The sequence below is a fragment of the Ranitomeya variabilis genome, chromosome 3 (genome assembly GCF_051348905.1).
Source record: "Ranitomeya variabilis isolate aRanVar5 chromosome 3, aRanVar5.hap1, whole genome shotgun sequence".
In the NCBI taxonomy this organism is placed as follows: Eukaryota; Metazoa; Chordata; class Amphibia; order Anura; family Dendrobatidae; genus Ranitomeya; species Ranitomeya variabilis.
This window is the reverse complement of record NC_135234.1, coordinates 253050657-253073306: the sequence shown is the minus strand read 5'-3', so window position 1 is coordinate 253073306 and position 22650 is coordinate 253050657. Positions and strand designations below refer to the sequence as shown.

General features: G+C 43.5%; 1 protein-coding gene and 1 non-coding gene across 3 annotated transcripts in view; one reads left to right on the top strand and one right to left on the bottom strand.

The window, feature by feature from the left end:
- The window catches only part of LOC143815790 (mitogen-activated protein kinase 14), a 109208-nt gene that overhangs the window by 8474 nt on the left and 78084 nt on the right, over nt 1-22650 (top strand). For both annotated transcript variants that reach the window (XM_077295389.1, XM_077295388.1), the window contains exon 2: nt 6206-6335. In XM_077295389.1, the coding sequence (XP_077151504.1) occupies nt 6206-6335 (130 nt within the window). The remainder of the gene's footprint in view (nt 1-6205; nt 6336-22650) is intronic.
- On the bottom strand, nt 18224-18330 carry LOC143763990 (U6 spliceosomal RNA). The gene has a single exon (XR_013212980.1). It is a non-coding gene; the product is annotated as a U6 spliceosomal RNA (small nuclear RNA).

Below are 22650 nucleotides of genomic sequence, written 5' to 3'. Positions count from 1 at the left end.
TTGTTCGGTGATCACGCTTCAAAAGTTTGGCAATTTCAACACTGCTGCATCCCTCTGCAAGACATCTCACAATTTTGGACTTTTCAGAGCCCTTCAAATCTCTCTTTTGACCCATTTTGCCAAAGGAAAGGAAGTTGCCTAATAATTAAGCACATCTTATACAGGGTGTTGATGTCATTAGACAACACCCCTCCTCGTTACAGAGACGCTCATCACCTGATTTACTTAATTGGTAGTTGGCTCTCAAGCCTGAACAGTAGGACAACATGTATAAAAATTATCGTGATCAAAATACAACTTGCCTAATAATTCTGCACACAGTGTAGTAAAAAGTTGGTCACACTTCTCAAGCACTATGCTTGACAAGTGTGACCAACCTGTCAATCACTTTTCCAAGCGATGATTCAAATCGCTTGTAAAAACGCAAGCATTATGGAAGCTAAAAACGCTTGCAAAACGCTTGAGTTTTGCGGGAAAACGCATGCTTTTTACCCACGGCAGGGAGTTGCGGAAATGCTGCGGACATTTCCACAGCATTTCTGCAACGTGGGCACATAGCCTTACAGGAGGAGTGAGGATCCGAGCTTGTGATGCACAGTGAGCTCCGTCCTGGACTCGGTGCAACTTCCTGGCTTATAGTGAAGAAGCCAGTGATGGAGCGCGCAAAGTGAAAACGTTGTTTGTAACTTAGTGGCCATACGCAAGTCTGACGTCCGAAAGTCGGCGACTGCCTGTAGTTAATAAATGTGGAATTTTTTTTTTCTGACGTTTTTAATTTTTCTCTTTTAACGACATGATTGGGTTTGTTAGGATTATGAGATTGGGTTGGTTGTGGTAGGCGATATGAGCTGGTACATGTTGGAAATTAATCAGTTTTGGCTTAAGGCCCCGTCTCACATAGCGAGATCGCTAGCGAGATCGCTGCTGAGTCACAAGTTTTGTGACGCAACAGCGACCTCAGTAGCGATCTCGCTATGTGTGACACGTACCAGCGATCAGGCCCCTGCTGCGAGATCGCTGGTCGTGTCGGAATGGCCTGGACCTTTTTTTGGTCGTTGAGGTCCCGCTGACATCGCTGAATCGGTGTGTGTGACACCGATCCAGCGATGTCTTCACTGGTAACCAGGGTAAACATCGGGTTACTAAGCGCAGGGCCGCGCTTAGTAACCCGATGTTTACCCTGGTTACCAAAAAAACAAACAGTACATACTCACCATCTGTTGCCCGTCAGGTCCCTTGGCGTCTGCTTCCTGCTCTGACTGCCGCCGTAAAGTGAGAGCACAGCAGTGACGTCACCGCTGCGCTCTGCTCTCACTGTACGGCGGCTCAGTCAGAGCAGGAAGCAGACGGCAAAGGGACCTGATGGGCAACAGATGGTGAGTATGTAGTGTTTGTTTTTTTTGGTAACCAGGGTAAACATCGGGTTACTAAGCGCGGCCCTGCGCTTAGTAACCCGATGTTTACCCTGGTTACCCGGGTGCTGCAGGGGGACTTCGGCATCGTTGAAGACAGTTTCAACTATGCCGAAGTCGTTCCCCTGATCGTTGGTCGCTGGAGAGAGCTGTCTGTGTGACAGCTCCCCAGCGACCACACAGTGACCACACAGCGACGCTGCAGCGATCAGCATAGTTGTCTGTATCGCTGCAGCGTCGCTGTGTGAGACGGGGCCTTTAGGCCACTGCTGTTGCAGGCTATATAACACAGCTAGCATCTATGCATACACTCTGGCTCAACCTATGCCAAAAGTATACTTCAGAGTTGGGTGCTTGTTGGAATTTTTGTAGACACCCTCCTGCCTCTAGCTCATTTGCCCACCCCTGACTGTGACGTAGTTCTGTCAGGTTTGCATGTATGTCGCAGGATTAGGAGCTGTCTGCTCCATATCGGGTAGAAGCCAGCTGTATTAAACTGCCGGTATCTGCCTGTAACAGCAGCGATCTGCGCAAGCTGCGATCAACGCTGTTTAACTCCTTCTTGACATGGTGATTTACTTTTTTTGCACTCTTTTAGCTCCCCTTTTTTCTTAAGAGTCATAGCATGTGATTTTTTTTTGTTATTTATTGGTGAAGAAAAAATCAGGTATATGTGAAAAAAGCAAAAACATGTCACCACTTAATGTCGTAATGGTTTTAACGTTCAAATAATTTTGGGGTGGCTATGACGATTTGATTGCTTCTTATTGCATTTTCTTGCGCTGTTGGGGTGTCTGAAATACCACAATTCTAGCTTTTCAATTTCTTGCCTCGTTACACCGTTTACTGGTAGGGATAATTAACTTTATATTTTAATAGATCAGACTTTTACAAATATAGCAATGTTGTGTACATATACTGTATGTTTATATATTTTCTCTATTTTGTGTATATACACATTTTATTTTAAATATTTAATTATTAATAAGGAAAAAAAGAGGGGTGATTTGAACTTTTAAATATGGACATGGATGTAAACCAAGCAGGTAGAAAGGTGAATTTAATCTGTTAGTGACCACCAATACTGACCTGCGATATAATAGAATAGCATCCCCTGATGGGTGACAATCCAGCAGCTGTCGGCTGCACGCTATAGCTGACAACGTTCCGCACTGCATCAGCCACAATCAGCGATGGCACCGATTCTGGAATGCTGTAGATAAACCCCCGATGTATCCTGAAAGATGAGAAAAAGAGGTTAGATTATACTCAACCAGGGGTGGTCCCGCTGCAGTTCTGGTCCGATGGGCGTCGCGGTCCGGTTCAGGGCCTCCCATCTTCTTACAATGACGTCCTCTTCTTGTCTTCACGCTGCGGCGCAGGCGTACTTTGTCTGCCCTGTTGAGGGCAAAGCAAAGTACTGCAGTGCGCAGGCGCTGGGCCTCTCTGACCTTTCCCGGTGCCTCGACACTGCAGTACTTTGCTCTGCCCTCAACAGGGCAGACAAAGTACGCCGGAGCCGCAGCGTCAATACAAAAAGAGGGCGTCATCGTAAGGAGATGGGAGGCCCCGGACCGGTCCGCGATGCCCATCGGACCAGAACCGCAGCGGGACCGCCCCTGGGTGAGTATAATCTGACCTCTTTTTCTCATCTTTCAGGATACATCAGGGGCTTATCTACAGCATTACAGAATGCTGTAGATAAGCCTCTGATGCCGGTGGGCTTAGCTCACCTTCGATTTTGGGGGTGACAGGTTCCCTTTAATTGCTGCTGTCAATGCTGTACAGCATCTAGAAGATGGTAAGCAGAGTGTGGGAGCTTCCTCTTTAACCCCAATGGCACCCTGAGATCTTGATCGTGTGGTACTGATGTTTGCCATGGCAATTCATGGCCAAATAATGGCCTTCGAGTCAGCCGGCTACAGTGGCCTGTTCAGAAGTTATCAAAATGTAGGTGGTAAAATACACTTTTTCTTTCCTGTCTTGTCACTTTGCATTAATTGCTGAAAAGCACCTGAAGGGTTAACGAACTACCCAAAACCAATTTGGAATACGTTGAGAAGTGCGGATTTTAAAATGGTATAACTTTTGGGGGTTTTCCAGTATGTAGGACCTCAAAGTCACTACAAAACTGAACAGATTCCTAAAAAATAAATTTTGTAAATTTCCTTGAAAAAATTAAAAATTGCTGCTACATTATTAAATCTTCTAAAATGCTAACAAAATAAAACAACATTTTAAAAATGGTGCTGATGTAAAGCAGGCATGTGGGAAATGCTATTTATTAATGTTTTATGTGGTATGACCATCTGGATTAAAGGGATTCAGAGTTTGAAAATTGCAAATTTTTTAACATTTTTGTCAGATTTCTGCAATTTTTATAAATAATTGCAAAACATATTGACCTAAATTTACCACTATCATAAAGTATTATGTGTCACGAAAAAACAGTCTCAAAATTAATGGGATATGTTGAATCATTCAAGAGTTATTACCACAAAAAGTGACACGTCAGATTTAAAAAAAAAAAAAGGCCCGGTCACTAAGAGGTTAAATGTTTGGCCCCATCGTGATGCACTGAGCACCTACTTGGTTTGTGCTGACCGTCCCTTTAACGTGCAGTTGTTTGATTGCTTGTTATTATTTACAACAATTCCACAGTATTGCTGTATATAGTGATAATCCTGAATGCTACACATGGGCTGACTTTCACAGGTGTAATGTCATGACAGGCATGAGGGTCTATAGCAGACCCCCTGTCATGGCAATGCATGGACGCCTCTGCAGCTGGATGAATACCCCCCTTGTGGCAATTACGCAGGTGATTGGGTTGATGCAGCACAACTCGGGCCGCTGTTCCGACTGCTGACCCACACTCTGGTGGGAAGAAACCTATTCAAACCAAACCGGAAAAAGAACAATGATTCCCGGGCGCTGCCGCAGAGGGAGGACAAGGGTGTATGTTCTCTGGATCTCTATTCATACAACGTGTTTGCAAGACAAACCCTTTACCCTAAAATGGAAAGTCATCAGAACATACTGTAACATACTGTTTAATTCTGGGTTTTATGTGATATGTCTTTTTTAAATTTTTATATTTTTATTACTTTTTCCATATCACTACTAAAAAAAATTCATATCCTGCCATCTTCACACTGATCAAGAGGTCTGGTATCAGACTTGTACTTCTGTTATTTTACAGAGCCACATGGACACATTACTGGCTGCCACAGGGTCTCAGACATATTATCCGAGCACTCTGCAGAAACCCAAGCATGTTCTCTCATCACTAATCACTTACTAAGTGATTCATGCTGTATTTTTGATAAAAATCCATTTTCTCTGCTGCTTATCTAGCAGTTCTGTGAATGCTGAGCTCTGTTATGCACCTTGTGAACACTATGCAAACACTATGTGATCCCTGCCTAATCTGTGATGGGAGCTATGGGTACCTTTACACAGTGCAATTTTGATCGCTACGACGGCACGATTTGTGACGTTCCAGCGATGCATTTACGATATCGTTGTGTCTGACACGCTACTGCGATCCGGATCCCCGCTGAGAATCGTACGTCGTAGCAGATCGTTTGAAACTTTCTTTCGTCGTCTAGTGTCCCGCTGTGGCGGCATGATTGCATCGTGTGACACAGATTGTATACGATGTGCGCACAGTAACCAACGGCTTCTACATCGCAAATACGTCATGAAATTATCGCTCCAGCGCTGTGTATTGCAACGTGTGACCGCAGTCTACGACGCTGGAGCGATAATCATACGACGCTGCAACGTCACGAATCGTGCCGTCGTAGCGATCAAAATTGCACTGTGTAAAGGTACCCTATGACTGTTTTGTCTCGCAGTGAAAGCCACTTATGTGTTCATTACTGTGTTCTGGACGGCAGACAGAAATCCTTAAAATCCATTTATTTTAATATCGCCAACATCTATAAGAAACAAACCTTTTAAGGAACATCTACAGCATATAGGGCTAATCTTGGTAGATACTAAGTAGAAAATACGGTTGTCTGCCCCTCTTAAAACTTAAGGTACCTTCACACGAAACGACATCGCTAGCGATCCGTGACGTTGCAGCGTCCTGGCTAGCGATATCGTTTCGTTTGACACGCAGCAGCGATCAGGATCCTGCTGTGATGTCGCTGGTCGCTAAATAAAGTCCAGAACTTTATTTGGTCGTCCGATCGCTGTGTATCGTTGTGTTTGAAAGCAAAAGCAACGATACCAGCAATGTTTTACACTGGTAACCAGGGTAAACATCGGGTTACCAAGCGCAGGGCCGCGCTTAGTAACCCGATGTTTACTCTGGTTACCAGCGTAAAAGTAAAAAAAACAAACAGTACATGCTCACCTGCTCGTCCTCCAGCGTCTGCTTCCTGACACTTACTGAGCGCCGGCCCTAAAGTGAAAGTGAAAGCACAGCGGTGATGTCACCGCTCTGCTGTTAGGGCCGGAGCTCAGTCAGTGTCAGGAAGCAGACGCTGGGGGACGCGCAGGTGAGCATGTACTGTTTGTTTTTTTTACTTTTACGCTGGTAACCAGGGTAAACATCGGGTTAATAAGCGCGGCCCTGCGCTTAGCAACCCGATGTTTACCCTGGTTACCCGGGGACCTCGGCATCGTTGGTCGCTGGAGAGCGGTCTGTGTGACCGCTCTCCAGCGATCAAACAGCGACGCTGCAGCGATCGGCATCGTTGTCGCTATCGCTGCAGCGTCGCTTCGTGTGAAGGTACCTTTATTCTGTGCTGCTAACACCTTTTTATATTTTTCCCACCTAGTTCCGCCTACGATACTAAGACAGAACAGCGTGTTGCCGTTAAAAAACTCTCCCGGCCGTTTCAGTCTATCATCCATGCCAAGCGTACCTACAGAGAACTTCGTCTGCTAAAGCATATGAAGCATGAAAACGTGAGTTGTTTAATCTCTTTGTGCATCACATTTAGTCTATAGACGCATTGTACAAAATCTATTATATGCTTTGAGTTTAGATGGACATGATCACACGTTTATTTTATAACTTTTCAGTAAACTTAGTGCATTTTACCTAGGTCAAGAAGTCTTTAGCACTCGCCACAGAGGAGAAATATGACTCCTCCACCTCTTTCCAAGTCTCATCTTACAAGTCCAGGTTATCATTCAGCCTCTTAATGTATGCCTTGTTACAGGGTTTCAGGTTGCTAGATTGCAGACATATATAACTGGGTCAGAGGTTTAGAAAATTGAGGTGTGCCCAGTAGTTCTACTAATTCTGTTAACGAGCGAGACAAGATTAGAACTCCAATTTGAACGTTGCTGGAATGTTAGGGTTATTCCTAGGAGCATGGTCCCAAAGGGGTTTTGTCACTGTTAACACTGACGGGTTTAATGCATTGCAGTACACACGTATTGCAATGTATTATACCAGTGATCTGAGTAATAAAAGTCAAAGTCGCATAGAAAGACTAAGTAAAGTAAAAAAATATATATATATTTTTTTTAAATTCACAAAATAAAGAACAAAAATGAGAAAGATTATACCATTAAATACATATATTTATGTAAAAATAAACATATACATTCTGTATTGCCATGTCCAGAACTTCCAATTTATAAAATTCACAGTTTAACCCCTTCAGTGAACACCGTAAACAAAAGTAAATGAAAAACGTGGCTAAAAACTATGCTTTTTCATAAAAATGTGGACTAAAACATTATCAAAAATTGAATGTAAATAAAATTATACAGCTGAAAACATCATCTTGTCTTCACAAAAAATAAGCATCTTTGCTTTATAATATGCACTGTGACTCACACACACTTGTAAAGCGAAAAATACGGTAAATAAAAAGAGCATTATTTTTAGTGTGTGACAGCAGCGAAACATAAAATGATAAAAATCTGGTAATCACACTGATCCAAAGAATAAAGTTGTGTCATCAATTTATACCGCATGAGGAGTGGCTTAAAAAATAGAAGCAATTCTTGAACTTCTGTTGATTTGTTTATTCTGTCTCCCAAAGATCACAGTAAGGCCGGCGTCATACTCAGCGTATGGAAATACGGTCCGTATTTTACATGCGTACTACGCAGAAATGTTTCCAAAATAGTGATCCGTATGTCATCCGTAGGCAGGGTGTGGCAGCGTATTTTACGCATGTAATCCCCCGTATGTAATCCGTATGGCATCCGTACAGCGAGATTTTCTTGCCGGCTTGCAAAACGGACATAGAATGGATCCATGGGCTCAAATATTCGTGATAACATATATACAGTATATACGCGGGATTTCCAAGACAGACAGACAGAAAAACCCTTAGACAATTATATATATAGATATATACACACACACGCACAGGTTTTTCTGTCTGTCTGTCCTGGAAATTGGCCTCGACCAATCAGAGACGGGCACAGCATGGCGATGATGATGTCATAAAGGTTGCCTCGACCAATCAGCGACGGGCACAGTCTGCCGCGAATTCGCCTCGACCAATCAGCGACGGGCACAGTATCGACGTAGATGTCATAATGGTTGCCATGGCGACGATGATGTCATAAAGGTTGCCTCGACCAATCAGCGACGGGCACAGTCTGCCGCGAATTCTGGAATCATCATTGTCCATATACTGCGGGGACATGCATATTCTAGAATACCCGATGCGTTAGAATCGGGCCACAATCTAGTATGTATGTATATGTATATGTGTATATGTGTGTGTATGGGTATATATATATATATATATATCTCTATATATATCTCTCTATATATCTCTCTATATCTATATATATAATTGTCTAAGGGTTTTTCCGTCTGTCTGTCTGTCTGTCTGTCTGTCGGTCTGTCTGTCTGTCTGTCTGTCTGTCTGTCCTGGAAATCACTCCATATAAGGTATGGTCTACAAACAGGATACCTTATATGGAGTGGTCGGCGGTTTGTAGACCATACCTTATATGGAGTGGTCGGCGGTTTGTAGACCATACCTTATATGGAGTGGTCGGCGGTTTGTAGACCATACCTTATATGGAGTGGTCGACGGTTTGTCGGGCGGCCTCGACCAATCAGAGATGGGCACAGCATGGCGACGATGATGTCATAATGGTTGCCATGGCGACGATGATGTCATAAAGGTTGCCTCGACCAATCAGCGACGGGCACAGTCTGCCGCGAATCACATACTACGGGGACATGCATATTCTAGAATACCCGATGCATTAGAATCGGGCCACAGTCTAGTATCTATATAATTGTCTAAGGGTCACTTCCGTCTGTCCTTCTGTCTGTCACCGTTATTCGTTCGCTGATTGGTCTCGGCAGCTGCCTGTCATGGCTGCCGCGACCAATCAGCGACGCGCACAGTCCAGAAAAAAATGGCCGCTTACTCCCCGCGCTCACTGCCGGCGCCCGCATACACCGCTCACACAGGTTTAATGCCGGCGGTAACGGACCGCGTTATGCCGCGGGTAACGCACTCCGTTACCGCTGCTATTAACCCTGTGTGTCCCCAACTTTGTACTATTGACGCTGCCTATGCGGCATCAATAGTACACAATGTAATGTTAAAAATAATAAATTAAAAAAAACTGCTATACTCACCCTCCGCCGCCTTTCTCGCTCCTCGCCACGCTCCCCGGACCGCTCCTTTACAAGCGTGAGCTTGCGGTGCGGTCCCGTCCCAGGGCTGGTGTGCGGCAAGGACCTGCCGTGACGTCACGGTCATGTGACCGCGACGTCTTCTTAGGTCCTGCTTCCACCAGCCCTGGCACTTGCAATGGAACTCGGCTTCAGGAAAATGGCCGCCGCGATCTCGATCTGCGCACGCGCAGCATCCAGCGGCCATTTTCCTGAAGCCGACCACTACCATCTGCACAGGATCCCAGGAAGAGAAGAGGCAGGACGCAGAGGAGCAGCGACAAGAATGGTGAGTATGATACACTACAAGGGGCCCTCGGATCGTTAGGCGAGTATGTTTATTTTTTATTTTTTGGCCCTATACGTGCCTCGGTAATATACTACGTCACTGGGCAATATCCTACGTGGCTGGGCAATATACTACGTGGCTGGGCAATATACTACGTGGCTGGGCAATATACTACAAGGCTGGGCAATATACTACAAAGCTGTGCAATATACTATGTGGCTCTGTGCAATATACTACGTAGCTGCGCAATATCCTACGTCGCTGTGCAATATACTACGTCGCTGGGCAATATACTACGTGACTGGGCAATATACTACAAGGCTGGGCAATATACTACATGGACATGCATACTCTAGAATACCCGATGCGTTAGAATCGGGCCACCATCTAGTATCTCTATATATATATCTCTATATATATATCTATCTATCTATCTATCTATCTATCTATCTATCTATCTATCTATCTATCTATCTATCTATCTATCATTACACATATACATAGTGGTGTTCAAAAGTCCTGCATAGGATAAATTGAATTTTCAAGTTTTAAACGTTTTCTGTCGAATATCTTCGATGCTAATATGACATATTATATATGGTTTTGTTCAGAATACAATTTTGCATTCTCTCCCTGTAATATTTTTAGCTTTTGAAGCAGTTATGCCTGAAATTATTGCAAAAATATGGGAATTGAAAGCACAACTAAATATTGTACAGCTTCAGATCCAAAATTAGCTACTATTGACTGGCCAGCTCAGTCCCCGGACCTCAATCCAATAAAAAATTTGTGGCACAAGGTATCATTAGAGATATCTAGAAAACAGCCAAGGACCAAGACCAAGAGTGAGTTGATTGAGGCTCTGATACAGGCCTGGAACCACATCATCACTCGTGAACATCTGCAGAAGCATGTTCACTCAATGCCACAGAGATGCAAGCTGGTGCTCAAGAGCAGAAGCTGGCCAATAAAGTATTAGAAGCTAAAGATGCACTAAAAAAGCCCTTTTCAGGACTCTGAATTAAATAAAAAATAATAAATCTTAAAAAGTAAAATTTAAATCTGTGTGAACTTGCATTGGAAGTTAATGAACTTAGAAACCTGTTCACCATTCTACACACTGTACTGGTGTAGGTATGGTTATGCTGTAAAAAAAAATATCAAAAATGCGCATACCATAACAATTTATACACTTGGGACATTCAAAAATGAGTATGGCATACAATGAGGGATTACAAAAACATATATGTAGAGATGCAGACGTATGAAACATATAGTTTTCTTCACGCCTATGCAGGACTTTTGAACACCATTGTGTGTATATATATATATATATATATATATATATATATGTATATATATATATATATATATATGTATATATATATGTATATATATATATATATATATATATATATATATGTATATATATATATGTATATATATATATGTATATATATATATGTATATATATATATGTATATATATATATATATATATATATATATATATATATATATATATATATATATATATACACACACACATACATACACACACACACACACACACACACACACACACACACACACACACACACACACACACACACACACAGTAATTCAATTGCCGGCTTTTGCTATCTCCTTCCCAAACCCGACATGATGTGAGGCGCGGTTTACATACAGTAAGGCCATGTTCACACGATCCTTTTTTTGATCCTTTTTTTTTCAGGTCCTGATTTTGGAAATCCGCAGTGCAAAACAGCACTGCTGATTTTCCTGCGGATTCCTCTGCGGGTTTCTCTGCGGGTTTCCAACAGCACTTTCCTATTGGTGCTGCTGGAAACCCGCAGCGGAATCCGCAGCAAGAATTGACATGGTCCTTCTTTTTTTCCGCAGAAAATCCGCGCGGATTTTCCAGGGGAAAAAAGGATCGTCGGCACAGCGGGTTTTGTTTTCCATTGGGTTACATTGTACTGTAACCTGCATGAAAAAAGGATGCGGATCCGCAGCTGCAATTCCGCTGCGGATCCGCAGCAAAAACCGCAGCGTGTGAACATGGCCTAAGCCTTTTCATATCCCTTTTTTTTTGCATATTCCTCACTACTAATGTTAGTAGTGTCAGTGTGCAAAATTGGGGCGCTCTAGCTGTTAAAACAAAGGGTTAAATCGCAGAAAAAACTGGCATGGGCTCCCGCGCAATTTTCTCCGCCAGAGTGGGAAAGCCAGTGACTGAGGGCAGATATTAATAGCCTAGAGAGGGACCATGGATATTGACCCCCCCCCCCCCCCCGGCTAAAAACATCTGCCCCCAGCCACCCCAGGAAAGGCACATCTGTAAGATGCACCTATTCTGGCACTTGGCCTCTCTCTTCCCACTCCCCTGTAGCTGTGGGATATGGGGTGGTAAAGGGTTAATGCCACCTTGCTATTGTAAGGTGACATTAAGCCAGGTTAATAATGAAGAGGTGTCAATAAGACACCTATCCATTATTAATCCAATAGTAGTAAATGGTTAATAAAACACACTATTATGAGAAAAGTATTTTATTGAAATAAAGACACAGGGTGTTGTAATAGTTTATTATACTCTCAATCCAATTGAAGACCCTTGTCACCTGAAACAAAGTTAAAATAAAAAACCAACAATATCCCATACCTTCCGTCGTTCAGTCTTGTCCCACGCTGTAAATCCATCTGAAGGGGTTAAATAATTTTACAAGCAGGAGCCTGCTAATGCAGCCGCCCCTGCCTGTAAAATCTGGGGAATGAATGGGAAGAAGGAGATCGTAGCTACCTAGACTTGTGGTGCTGCGCCCCCTGCTGGCATAAACTCATATGAACTCGAGCGTGAGAAAATATTCAGAAAAATTCCCACGCTTGAGTTCATCTGAGGTTATGCCAGCAGGGGGCGCAGCACTGCAAGTCTCTAGGTAGCTACTTTCCCCTTCTTCCCATTAATTCCCCAGATTTTACAGGCAGGGGCGGCTGCATTAGCAGGCAAACTGCCTATGAAAACAGTATCTTTAAAAAAAAAATAAACACTCAAAATGCATGTTCCAAATTATTATGCACAGCAGAGTTTTCAGCCCTTTTTTTTATTATTTTGAACAAAAAAATGGTCAATTGTGAAGTTATAAGCATTATCAGCTTATTACAAAATGAAATCAAATAGTTTTCAAGTGAAAACTTTATACTAGGTGATGTTATGTTTGCACATAGGACCTTGTTCTAAAGAAGCTTCTGAACTCTCTCGTCCATTGAATTTGTCAGTTTTTGGATGGTTTCTGCTTCAATTGTTTTGCATGTGGACAGAATACCCTCCCAGAGCTGTTGCTTAGATGTGAACTGATAATTAACAGCAAAGTCATCCCTTTAAATCCTAGTAAAACTTAGCATTTATTAATACACCTAAAAATAAAAACATAATTCAAAATTGTATACATAAAGTGCTCATAATTAACAGTGCACTAGATAAAAAATGGCACAATCTCACCCAAATTGTTAGCTGGCCCTCAGATACTGCTCCATATACCAAGAGACCAGATGATGGGGAGAAAGGACATCAAGACCAAATAAACGACATAGGGGGGAGTGGGGAACACGGGGGCCTCTTTTACCCTGTCGTGCCCTCTGCAGTCAACTCCCGCCCTTACAAGGGCAGTACCCAAGTGTGAGCCTATTTTTCAGTGCCCCTGGTCAGATATAGCCTCCCTGAACAAAAGTGTGTATCTTCCCTACGCGTTTCCCCACCCGTTTGGGGGGTTCATCAGGGGAAGTTTAACCGGGCTAAAGAAAACCGAACGAAGTCACCTGCAGTGGCAGGGTATGACCTCTCTGTATGCCGAGATACTGTGTATAAGAAAAAATGGTCCAAAAAAAAAAATGGTTTTCTTTAGCCCGGTTAAACTTCCCCTGATGAACCCCCCAAACGGGTGGGGAAACGCGTAGGGAAGATACACACTTTTGTTCAGGGAGGCTATATCTGACCAGGGGCACTGAAAAATAGGCTCACACTTGGGTACTGCCCTTGTAAGGGCGGGAGTTGACTGCAGAGGGCACGACAGGGTAAAAGAGGCCCCCGTGTTCCCCACTCCCCCCTATGTCGTTTATTTGGTCTTGATGTCCTTTCTCCCCATCATCTGGTCTCTTGGTATATGGAGCAGTATCTGAGGGCCAGCTAACAATTTGGGTGAGATTGTGCCATTTTTTATCTAGTGCACTGTTAATTATGAGCACTTTATGTATACAATTTTGAATTATGTTTTTATTTTTAGGTGTATTAATAAATGCTAAGTTTTACTAGGATTTAAAGGGCTGACTTTGCTGTTAATTGTTTGATATTTAGTCAGAGACATTCAGAGTAGATCTTCTGGGTGATTACATTGCTTATATTCTGTTAGATGTGAACTGCCTCCCGCCATCATAGACACTCCTTTTGATGATGCTCCAGAGGTTCTCAATGGGGTTGAGGTCAGGGGAAGATGATGGCCACACCATAAGTTTGTCCTCTTTTATGCCCATAGCAGCCAGAGATGCAGATGTGTTTTTTGCAGCATGAGATGGTGCATTATCATGCATAAAAATGATCTTGCTGCGGAAAGCACAGTTCTTCCTCTTGAACCATGGCAGGAAGTGTTGTTTTAGAAACTCCACATAGATTATGGAGTTCATCTTTACCCCTTCAGGGATCATAAAGGGGCCGACAATCTCTCTCCCCATGATTCCAGCCCAAAACATTACTCCACCTCCTCCTTGTTGGCGCCTTAGCCGTGTTTTCATGGGGTGTCCATCAACCAGCCATCCTCCACTCCATCCATCTGGACCATCGAGCATTGCACGGCACTCATCGGTGAGCAAAACAGTTTGGAAGTCAGTCTTCATGTATTGTTTGGCCCACTGGAGCTGTTTCTGCTTGTGTGCAGTGGATAGAGGTGGTCGACAGGATGGCTTACGCACAGCTGCAAACCTCTGAAGGACCCTGCATCTTGTTGTTCTGGGGACGTCGGAGGCACCAGCAGCTTCAAAAACTTGTCTGCTGCTATGACAAGGCATTTTTGCAGCTGCTCTTTTAACCTTACGCAATTGCCTGTTGGAAAGAGTCCTCAATTTTTCCTTATCAGCACGCACACGTGTGTGCTGGGAATCAGCGACATACTTCATGATTGTGCGATGATCACGATGAAGTGTCTTGGCAATGTTGATTGTAGTCATGCCTTGACCTAAATACTCCACAATTTGTTGCTTCTCAGCAGCCGACACATCCTTTTTCTTTCCTATTTTGGCAAAAAATGTAGGCTGCTTAATAATGTGGAACAGCCTTCTTAAGTAGTCTTGCCTTTATTTGGGCACACCTGCCAAACTAATGTGCACAGGTATCTGCAATTGCTTTCAGTGATATAAAGAGCCCTGACACACATCACCATCAATGAGTTTAAATGACAAAAAAATTCTAACCTTCTCACTCCTAAACTCTTTGTGCATAATAATTTGGAACACAGTGCATATGGGGCAAATATCTGTATGGGGCCATGTGCAGCATTATATGGGGTAAATATCTGTATGGGGCCATGTGCAGCATTATATGGGGTAAATATCTGTATGAGGCCATGTGCAGCATTATATGGGGCAAATATCTGTATGGGGCCATGTACAGCATTATATGGGGCAAATATCTGTATGGAGCATCTGATGGGGCCATGTGCAGCATTATATGGGGCAAATATCTCTGGAGCATCTTATGGGGCCATAATCAGCATTTGTGGAGCATTATACGGGGCAAATGTGTCTATGGAGCATCTTATGGGGCCAGAATCAGCATTTGTGGAGCATTATATGGGGCAAATGTCTGTATGGAGCATCTTATAGGGTCATAATCAACATTTGTGCAGCATTATATGGGGCATATTTTAATATGGAGCATCTTATGGGGCCCATCATAAACTGTATGGAGCATTATATGGGGCTCCTGATTCAATGTGGATATTCAAAAACACTTAAACTACTGATGTCTCAATTTTACTTTTATTGGTATCTATTTTTATTTTTGACATTTACCGGTAGCTGCTGCATTTCCCACCATAGGCTTATACTCGAGTCATTAAGTTTTCCCAGTTTTTTGTGGCAAAATTAGGGGTCTCGGCTTATACTCGGGTCGGCTTATACTCGAGTATATACGGTATATTTTTTCTTCACTGCCCAATGGTATAAAATTCTGTGAGGCACATGTGGTGTCAATATGCTCACTTCACTCCTAGATACAGGGGGCTGTAGTTTGTAAAAAGAGGTCTGCTTTTCTGGCATGTCAGGGGCTCTGCCAATGTGACAAGGCCCCCTTAAACCATTCCAGCAAAATCTGCACACCAACATGACGCTTGTTCCCTTCTGAACTTTGCACTGTGCCTCAAAAGTAGTTTTTGTCCAAAAATGGAGTGTAACGGGGTCTACCAAGCTGGAGTACCTCTTTCAGTACCACCCCGTGTTTCAGGAGGTCCACTTTGCTTTGGCTGGAGTCTGAATGAAGGACGCTGGCTGGAATTCCTTGATTACATGAGAGCATATAAAAGCTGACTGCTTCTCCACTTATTTCCAGTCTCACAACACTTTATTCACAGGACACAAAATATGTTACACAGATACAGAGGGCAGGCCAATAGAAAAGCCGCAGGCCAGACATACATTACAATAGCCGCAGGGGTCCGGAGCCTGCCGATATTTACTGTGGGAATTACAAAGGTGGGGGGAGGACAGAAGGGGGATATCTTGTCCCCTCTGCCCAGGGGCGCAGCCTGTGGGCTGATGCATCTCACATGGAACCTATTATTCATACATATAACTGCACAACATATTCTGGGTGCTGAGTGGTTCCATAGCACATAACACGTGGTATCTGTGTACTCAGGAGAAATAGCTTAACAAATAGTACCGTTCATTTTCTCCTATTAGCCCTGATGAAAATGAAAAACTTGGGACCACAGCACCATTTTAGTGGAAAAAAATTGTAATTTTAAATTTACTCCTCCCAATGTCGTACAATTCTGTGAATAACTTGAGGGTCAAAAATGCTCACTATACCCCTAGATGAATTCCTCTAGGGGTATAGTTTCCAAAATGGGGTCAATTGTGTTTTTTATTTATTTTTTTGCTATTTTGGCACATCTGGAGCTCTGCAAGTGTGACATGACATCCGTAATCTGTTCCAGACAATTTTGTTCACCAAAAGCCAAATGGCGCGCCTTCCTTTCCGAGCCCTGGCGTGTGCCCAAACAGTAGTTTCCCTCACATATGGGGCATTGTTGTACTGAGGGGAAATTGCACAACAAATTGTGTAGTCAAGTTACTCTTGTGAAAATAAAAAAATTTGTGACCAAAGCAAAATTTTTGTGGAAAAAAAAATTAAGATTTGAGTCGTTAGCCATTAAAAGGTAACAAATTGCAAGCTTTCGAGACCACTTAGGTCTCGGGTTTCTTCATTCACATCTTGGGTCTCTTAAGAGTAGACCTGAATAGTCTTGAAAGCTTGCAATTTGTTACCATCTTTTCAGTTAAGGTACCTTCACACGAAGCGACGCTGCAGCGATAGCGACAACGATGCCGATCGCTGCAGCGTCGCTGTTTGATCGCTGGGGAGCTGTCACACAGACCGCTCTCCAGCGACCAACGATGCCGAGGTCCCCGGGTAACCAGGGTAAACATCGGGTTGCTAAGCGCAGGGCCGCGCTTAGTAACCCGATGTTTACCCTGGTTACCAGCGTAAAAGTAAAAAAAACAAACAGTACATCCTCACCTGCGCGTCCTCCAGCGTCTGCTTCCTGACACTGACTGAGCTCCGGCCCTAACAGCACAGTGGTGACGTCACTGCTGTGCTTTCACTTTCACTTTAGGGCCGGCGCTCAGTAAGTGTCAGGAAGCAGACGCTGTGGAGGACGCGCAGGTGAGCATGTACTGTTTGGTTTTTTTACTTTTACGCTGGTAACCAGGGTAAACATCGGGTTACTAAGCGCGGCCCTGCGCTTGGTAACCCGATGTTTACCCTGGTTACCAGTGTAAAACATCGCTGGTATCGTTGCTTTTGCTTTCAAACACAACGATACACAGCGATCGGACGACCAAATAAAGTTCTGGACTTTATTCAGCGACCAGCGACATCACAGCAGGATCCTGATCGCTGCTGCGTGTCAAACGAAACGATATCGCTAGCCAGGACGCTGCAACGTCACGGATCGCTAGCGATGTCGTTTCGTGTGAAGGTACCTTTAGCCATTAACAGGTATCAACCACTGAGGACTCTCAAATCTTCATATTTATCTATCTACTGGCTAACACGGTGCGAAGATTGATATCTTTCCTTTGGGAAAAAGTAAATGTTTAATTTTCTTGTCCCATTGTTATAACCTGTGAAACACTTGTGGGACCTAAATTCTCACAATACCCATACATGAATTTCTTGAGGGGGGTGTAGTGACTCGGCCCAATTTTATACAATTCTGTGAATCGGCTGAGGGTTAAAAATGCTCACTACATCGCTAGATAAATTCTTCAACGGGGTAGTTTCCTAAATGTGGTCACTTGTTTGAGGTTTATGCTGTATTGGCATGTCCTGGGCTGTTTAAATGCAACATGACATCCGCAGTCTGTTCCAGCCAATATTTTTATCCATAAGTAAAATGTTGTTCCCTCCTTTCTGAGCACTGTAGTGTGCCCAAACAGTAGTTTCCCCCACATATGAGGTATCAGTGTACTCAGAATTGCACAACAAATTTTATGTCTCATTTTAGTAACATAGTTAGCAAGGCCGAAAAAATACATTTGTCCATCCAGTTCAGCCTATAGTCGAACTCGGGCCACCTGGGTGAAAACCAGGAATCCTAACCGCTAGACCATATGGGAATAGATTTAAAAAAATATGGAATGCTTCACTAATTTGCGTGTCATCCTTGCTTAGGGGCCATGCTAATCTTCTCTGTATTGTTCCAATTTTAGTATATGTGCTGCCGAAGCAAGTACAATAATAATCTTTTTATTTATATAGCACCAACATATTCCACAGCACTTTACAGACATTATCATCGATGTCCCCGATGGGTCTCACAATCTAAGGGCTCATACTCACCTGCGAGAAACTTGGATGAGTCTCGCACGTCAATACCCGGCACTCAGATCGGAGCGTGTGACTGCGTAGCAATACATGCAGCTGCACGCTCCGCTCCTGAGTGCCGGGTATTGACGTGTGAGACTCATCCAAGTTTCTCGCAGGTGAGTATGAGCCCTAAATTCCCCATCGGTATGTCTTTGGAATGTGGGAGGAAACTGGAGTACCCGGAGGAAACCCACGCAAACACGGGGAGCACATACAAACTCCTTGCAGATGTTGTCCTTGGTGGGATTTGAACCCAGGACTCCAGGGCTGCAGTGCTATCCACTGAGCCACCGTGCTGCACATCAAATTTTACCCTTGTGAAAGTGAAAAATTTGGGTCTAAAGAAGCATTTTTGTGAGCAAAATTAAGATGTTCTTTTCATTCCTGTGAAGCACCTGAAGGGTTAATAAGTTTATTGAATGTGGTTTTGAGCAACTGGAGGGGTGCAGGTTTTAACCCCTTCATGACCCAGCCTATTTTGGCCTTAATGACCTTGCCGTTTTTTGCAATTCTGACCAGTGTCCCTTTATGAGGTAATAACTCAGGAACGCTTCAACGGATCCTAGCGATTCTGAGATTGTTTTTTCGTGACATATTGGGCTTCATGTTAGTGGTAAATTTAGGTCGATAATTTCTGAGTTTATTTGTGAAAAAAATGGAAATTTGGTGAAAATTTTGAAAATTTCGCAATTTTCACATTTTGAATTTTTATTCTGTTAAACCAGAGAGTTATGTGACACAAAATAGTTAATAAATAACGTTTCCCACATGTCTACTTTACATCAGCACAATTTTGGAAACAATTTTTTTTTTTGCTAGGAAGTTATAAGGGTTAAAATTTGACCAGTGATTTCTCATTTTTACAACAAAATTTACAAAACCATTTTTTTTAGGGACCACCTCACATTTGAAGTCATTTTGAGGGTTCTATATGGCTGAAAATACCCAAAAGTGACACCATTCTAAAAACTGCACCCCTCAAGGTGCTCAAAACCACATTCAAGAAGTTTATTAACCCTTCAGGTGTTTCACAGCAGCAGAAGCAACATGGAAGTAAAAAATGAACATTTAACTTTTTAGTCACAAAAATGATCTTTTAGCAACAATTTTTTTATTTTCCCAAGGGTAAAAGGAGAAACTGGACCACGAACGTTGTTGTCCAATTTGTCCTGAGTACGCTGATACCTCATATGTGGGGGTAAACCACTGTTTGGGCGCACGGCAGGGCTCGGAAGGGAAGGAGCGCCATTTGACTTTTTGAATGAAAAATTGGCTCCAAACTTTAGCGGACACCATGTCGCGTTTGGAGAGCCCCCGTGTGCCTAAACATTGGAGCTCCCCCACAAGTGACCCCATTTTGGAAACTAGACCCCCCAAGGAACTTATCTAGAAGCATAGTGAGCACTTTAAACCCCCAGGTGCTTCACAAATTGATCCGTAAAAATGAAAGTACTTTTTTTTCACAAAAAAAATATTTTAGCCTCAATTTTTTCATTTTCACATGGGAAACAGGATAAAATGGATCCTAAATTTTGTTGGGCAATTTCTCCTGAGTACACCAATACCTCACATGTGGGGGTAAACCACTGTTTGGGCACATGGTAAGGCTCGGAAGGGAAGGAGCGCCATTTGACTTTTTGAATGAAAAATTATCTCCATCGTTAGCGGACACCATGTCGCGTTTGGAAAGCCCCTGTGTGCCTAAACATTGGAGCTCCTCCACAAGTGACCCCATTTTGGAAACTAGACCCCCCAAGGAACTCATCTAGATGCATAGTGAGCACTTATAACCCCCAGGTGCTTCACAGAAGTTTATAACGCAGAGCCGTGAAAATAAAAAAATAATTTTTCTTTCCTCAAAAATGATTTTTAGCCCAGAATTTTTTATTTTCCCAAGGGTAATAGGAGAAATTGGACCCCAAATGTTGTTGTCCAGTTTGTCCTGAGTACGATGATACCCCATTTGTGGGGGTAAACCACTGTTTGGGCGCACGGCAGGGCTCGGAAGGGAAGGCACGCCATTTGGCTTTTTGAATGGAAAATTAGCTCCAATCATTAGCGGACACCATGTCGCGTTTGGAGAGCCCCTGTGTGCCTAAACATTGGAGCTCCCCCACAAGTGACCCCATTTTGGAAACTAGACCTCCCAAGGAACTAATCTAGATGTGTGGTGAGCACTTTGAACCCCCAAGTGCTTCACAGAAGTTTAAAACGCAGAGCCATGAAAATAAAAAATAATTTTTCTTTTCTCAAAAATGATTTTTAGCCCAGAATTTTTTATTTTCCCAAGGGTAATAGGAGAAATTGGACCCCAAATGTTGTTGTCCAGTTTGTCCTGAGTACGCTGATACCCCATATGTGGGGGTAAACCACTGTTTGGGCACATGCCGGGGCTCGGAAGGGAAGTAGTGACGTTTTGGAATGCAGACTTTGATGGAATGGTCTGCGGGCATCATGTTACGTTTGCAGAGCCCCTGATATGCCTAAACAGTAGAAACCCCCCACAAGTGACCCCATTTTGGAAACTAAACCCCCCAAGGAACTTATCTAGATGTGTGGTGAGCACGTTCAACCCCCAAGTGCTTCACAGAAGTTTACAACGCAGAGCCGTGAAAATAAAAAATCATTTTTCTTTCCTCAAAAAAGATGTTTTAGCAAGCAATTTTTTATTTTCACAAGGGTAACAGGAGAATTTGGACCCCAATATTTCTTGCCCAGTTTGTTGTGAGTACGCTGATACTCCATATGTGGGGGTAAACCACTGTTTGGGCACACGTCAGGGCTCGGAAGGGAAGTAGTGACATTTGAAATGCAGACTTTGATGGAATGGTCTGCGGGCGTCACATTGCATTTGCAGAGCCCCTGATGTGCCTAAACAGTAGAAACCCCCACAAGTGACCCCATTTTGGAAACTAGACCCCCGAAGGAACTTATCTAGATGTGTGGTGAGCACTTTCAACCCCCCAATGCTTCACAGAAGTTTATAACGCAGAGCCGTGAAAATAAAAAATAATTGTTCTTTCCTCAAAAATTATGTTTTAGCAAGTAATTTTTTATTTTTGCAAGGGTAACAGGAGAAATTGGACCCCAACAGTTGTTGCCCAGTTTGTCCTGAGTACGCTGGTACCCCAAATGTCGGGGTAAACCACTGTTTGGGCGCACGTCGGGGCTTGGAAGGGCGGGAGCACCATTTGACTTTTTGAACGCAAGATTGGCTGGAATCAATGGTGGCGCCATGTTGCGTTTGGAGACCCCTGATGTGCCTAAACAGTGGAAACCCCTCAATTCTAACTTCAACACTAACCCCAACACACCCCTAATCCTAATCCCAACTGTAGCCATAACGCTAATCACAACCCTAACCCCAACACACCCCTAACCACAACCCTAACCGCAACACACCCGTAACCCTAATTCCAACCCTAATCCTAACCCTAATCCCAACCGTAACCCTAATCCCAACCCTAACCACAACTGTAACCCCAACACACCCCTAACCCTATCCGTAACCCTAACCGCAAGCCTAATCTTAACCCTATTTCAAACCCTAGCCCTAATTCCAACCCTAACTCTAATTCCAACCCTAACCCTAAGGCTATGTGCCCACGTTGCGGATTCGTGTGAGATTTTTCCGCACGATTTTTGAAAAATCTGCAGGTAAAAGGCACTGCGTTTTACCTGCAGATTTACAGTAGATTTCCAGTGTTTTTTTGTGCGGATTTCACCTGCGGATTCCTATTGAGGAACAGGTGTAAAACGCTGCGGAATCCGCACAAAGAATTGACATGCTGCGGAAAATACAACGCAGCGTTTCTGCACAGAATTTTCCGCACCATGGGCACAGCGGATTTGGTTTTCCATAGGTGTACATGGTACTGTAAACCTGATGGAAAACTGCTTCGAATTCGCAGCGGCCAATCCGCTGCGGATCCGCGGCCGATCCGCTGCGGATCCGCAGCCAAATCCGCACTGTGTGCACATGCCATAACCCTACCCCTAACCCTAACCCTACCCGTAACCCTACCCCTAACCCTAACCCTACCCCTAGTTCTAACCCTAGTTCTAACCCTAACCCTAGTGGAAAAAGAAAAAAAAATATTTTCTTTATTTTATTACTGTCCCTACCTATGGGGGTGATAAAGGGGGGGGTTTATTTATTATTTTTTTATTTTGATCACTGCGATAGA